General features: G+C 41.5%; 1 protein-coding gene across 1 annotated transcript; it reads left to right on the top strand.

Annotated features, from left to right (window-relative positions):
• Positions 1-1233: 1233 nt before the first annotated feature.
• Positions 1234-1864, top strand: LOC118753391. The gene is made up of 2 exons (XM_036488267.1): positions 1234-1282; positions 1350-1864. Exons 1-2 carry the CDS (start codon positions 1234-1236, stop codon positions 1862-1864), a joined length of 564 nt encoding a protein of 187 aa, XP_036344160.1.
• Positions 1865-2660: the final 796 nt, after the last annotated feature.

Below are 2660 nucleotides of genomic sequence, written 5' to 3'. Positions count from 1 at the left end.
CAGGGCTAACTGAAGTCGCTACAATGGTGAAAGAAGTTACTCTAAACACCATTTCAGGTTTCGTTCACTTCAACTCCAGGGAGAGGAGATTCTTTTGGCGAGCTCTAGACCGTGGCAAGTTTAGGCAAGAGGTGCTAAATATTGCCAAGGATTATTTTTGCCATTCGTTGAGGAAAGTCATTCGGGCCGCTGCGGACTTAAATCGTACAAGTCGTAGTAGCGCCACTAAACCTCTTTCTCTTTTTGACGTTCCCCAATGCTCCACACGGGTTCGTTATCGCATCTTGCTCAGGGTGCCCGAACGCGGGTGGGTTTACTCTTTCGTTATTGAGTTGTCAGTATTGCTCCTGACTGAGTCTTATTGAAACCGACATTGGATATTGGACGATGAAATTTTAATTTCTTTGAGCGATATTCCATCGGACCCATAACTTTGAAAAGCGCTACAGTTTTCAATATCACTTTTCTTGTACATTTTTAAGATCGAATCAAAGAAACCTCTTTAAAGAAGCTTAAAGTACGAAAAAAGTTTTGTTTTTAATTTCGTTTCGCTGCTTTTTTTCTTACGTGGATTTGCCAATGGTACTTCACAATAGGCACTCGTGCACCCAGTGACACATTTACATCGCATCTGAGCATAGCTTGTGCGAACTTACATACAATTAAACTATTCATAAAGCTTTCTTGTAAATATTCTCACGTAGATTTCGTTAGCACAGAAACATGTGTTTGCATACGTACTCTCTCGTTCAGCGTCTTATTTTTTTTCTAAAACCAATCAGCTTTATTTTCTTTTCCCGCTTGCAATTGCGGCTGGTGCTACTTAGAAGTATAACTTAATTGAGCCCTTAAGGCAATTCTGCGTACATGGCTGTCATTATGCGTGAAGCGATTGTTAAGTGGTGCGTGAGTACTTTCATCTTCGAACATTCCAAAAGGCTTAATAATGACTTTTAATGAAGAAAAAAGTTTAAGAAGAATTTCACTCTTACCAAATAAACAGTTAGAGAAGATTTTTTTTGAAGTTAGGAAATTTGCATATCATTTTGGTTTCTAAAATTTGGTTAACAGCAATGTGAAGCAGCTTGGTATAAAACCATTGGCTTCAGACGATATTGGAGCATTTGTAGAACGGGTGTAGCGCTGTCTTAACTGACGACAGCCGAGTGCGCCTAATATTGGCGGAAAGAAATAATTTCATTGTGCAAAAAGTTTAATTTAATTTAAAAAAATATGCTGAAGCTGCTGTTTATATTTCTAGCCGCGCAAGCGCTTGTGACAGGTAAGTGCAGTTGAAGCTATCTCCTACTAATTAATGATAGCAAAATGTATCTTCGCTTCCAACTTAGCCGCGCCTAAAAATAAATCTAATAATGAACGCATTGCCGCGCTATTCATTAAGGATAGCGAAAATGGTGAGCTGCGTTTTCTGACTGGCACCAACTCTGTGAACCAGCTGATCACACAGAAGCAGGATCTGCTCCAACAGTTGCGACCCTCGAATAGCTCTAGCAATACTATTACTCCCATCTACATAAATTTGAATGGCGGAAATGCTGCAACCACTTCGCCCACAACTACGACTGGTACCACTACGAGCACCGGCAACTCTGGAGCTGCGAGTAATTCACCGATTGTCGGGCTGCTGCCGCAAATTGTAGGGCAAGCGGTGGCGGCTAGTGGAAGTGGTACGGGAACGAGTACTACGGGTACTACTACTGGAAATCGGCGCCGCGTAAATCGGCGTGGAAACAAGCGTCGTCGAATCAATCGTAATCCAGGTAATCGGCGACGTCGTCGTCGCCCAGCAAATAGGAGACAACGGAAGCCACAAGTTGTTGTTGTACGACCACAGCGAGGCTAAAGTAGATTGAAGTGCTGATTTAAAAAAAAAAAATTAGAATAAATATGTAGTTACTCGAAGAAGTGAAATTTTACAAAAATGTATTTAAATTTATTTAATTTATAAGTCTTGAAGATCGAACTTTTCGGGTATATCTGACTGTTTATATTTGATCGCTCACTTAGGCCAAGGGCAGGCCCATTGTGGAGCCAAATGCGATCATCGTTCTACTACGTTGTGACGACACTCACTCGGAACCAAACCATTTGGTTAATAAGCATCGCCGTTGGCTTGCAAACGCTTTTTACTAATTTCGTCTACTTCTTCTGCGGATATCCAGCTTCATGGACGTAAATGGATACCTCATTTCCTTTTTAATCTAAGATTAGAGATGTTTGATTTTCTGTCCTTAGAGGGTCACGTTAGCCTAGCGATTTCACAGCAGGAGAGGCTTATCCTGCGGTCGTTTGCCGCTTGCATTGTACAGCTTTTAGCACCACCGCGGAAGGAAGGGGGTACTCATACCTTTCCTTGCCAATTCAAGATCTCCCACATTCAGCAAAAGGCTTTGAATTTTCTACGCTTGAGTTGACTGTCAGATAAGATGAAGACCTGCCGTTTGCCCTTAGGTCTTTTAATTAAGTGTCGAATGACCTTATGGATAGCCAGCAATAAAGTTTTGCGCCATCAGTACACACCAATAAAGCGCTGTTATGTAGGGAGGCCTGGTGGTATACCATCCCAGAGTTGGTATGGTGATTTAGTAATTATGGTGAAAGTTGTAGATCGTATATAGTAATCGGTACTTGTAGGTATC

This window comes from Rhagoletis pomonella, unplaced genomic scaffold (assembly GCF_013731165.1).
Source record: "Rhagoletis pomonella isolate Grant_MI unplaced genomic scaffold, Rhpom_1.0 Rhpom_scaffold_00002, whole genome shotgun sequence".
NCBI classification, from domain to species: Eukaryota; Metazoa; Arthropoda; class Insecta; order Diptera; family Tephritidae; genus Rhagoletis; species Rhagoletis pomonella.
Note: the sequence above shows the minus strand (reverse complement) of the source record. Positions and strands in the feature narration are given on the sequence as shown.

Excerpts from the sequence above, each read along its gene's own strand:
- LOC118753391 (XM_036488267.1), top strand. The coding sequence starts at position 1,234 with ATGCTGAAGCTGCTGTTTATATTTCTAGCCGCGCAAGCGCTTGTGACA. Across the intron at positions 1,283-1,349 it reads CGCGCAAGCGCTTGTGACAG|CCGCGCCTAAAAATAAATCT; the intron begins GTAAGTGCAGTT and ends CTTCCAACTTAG.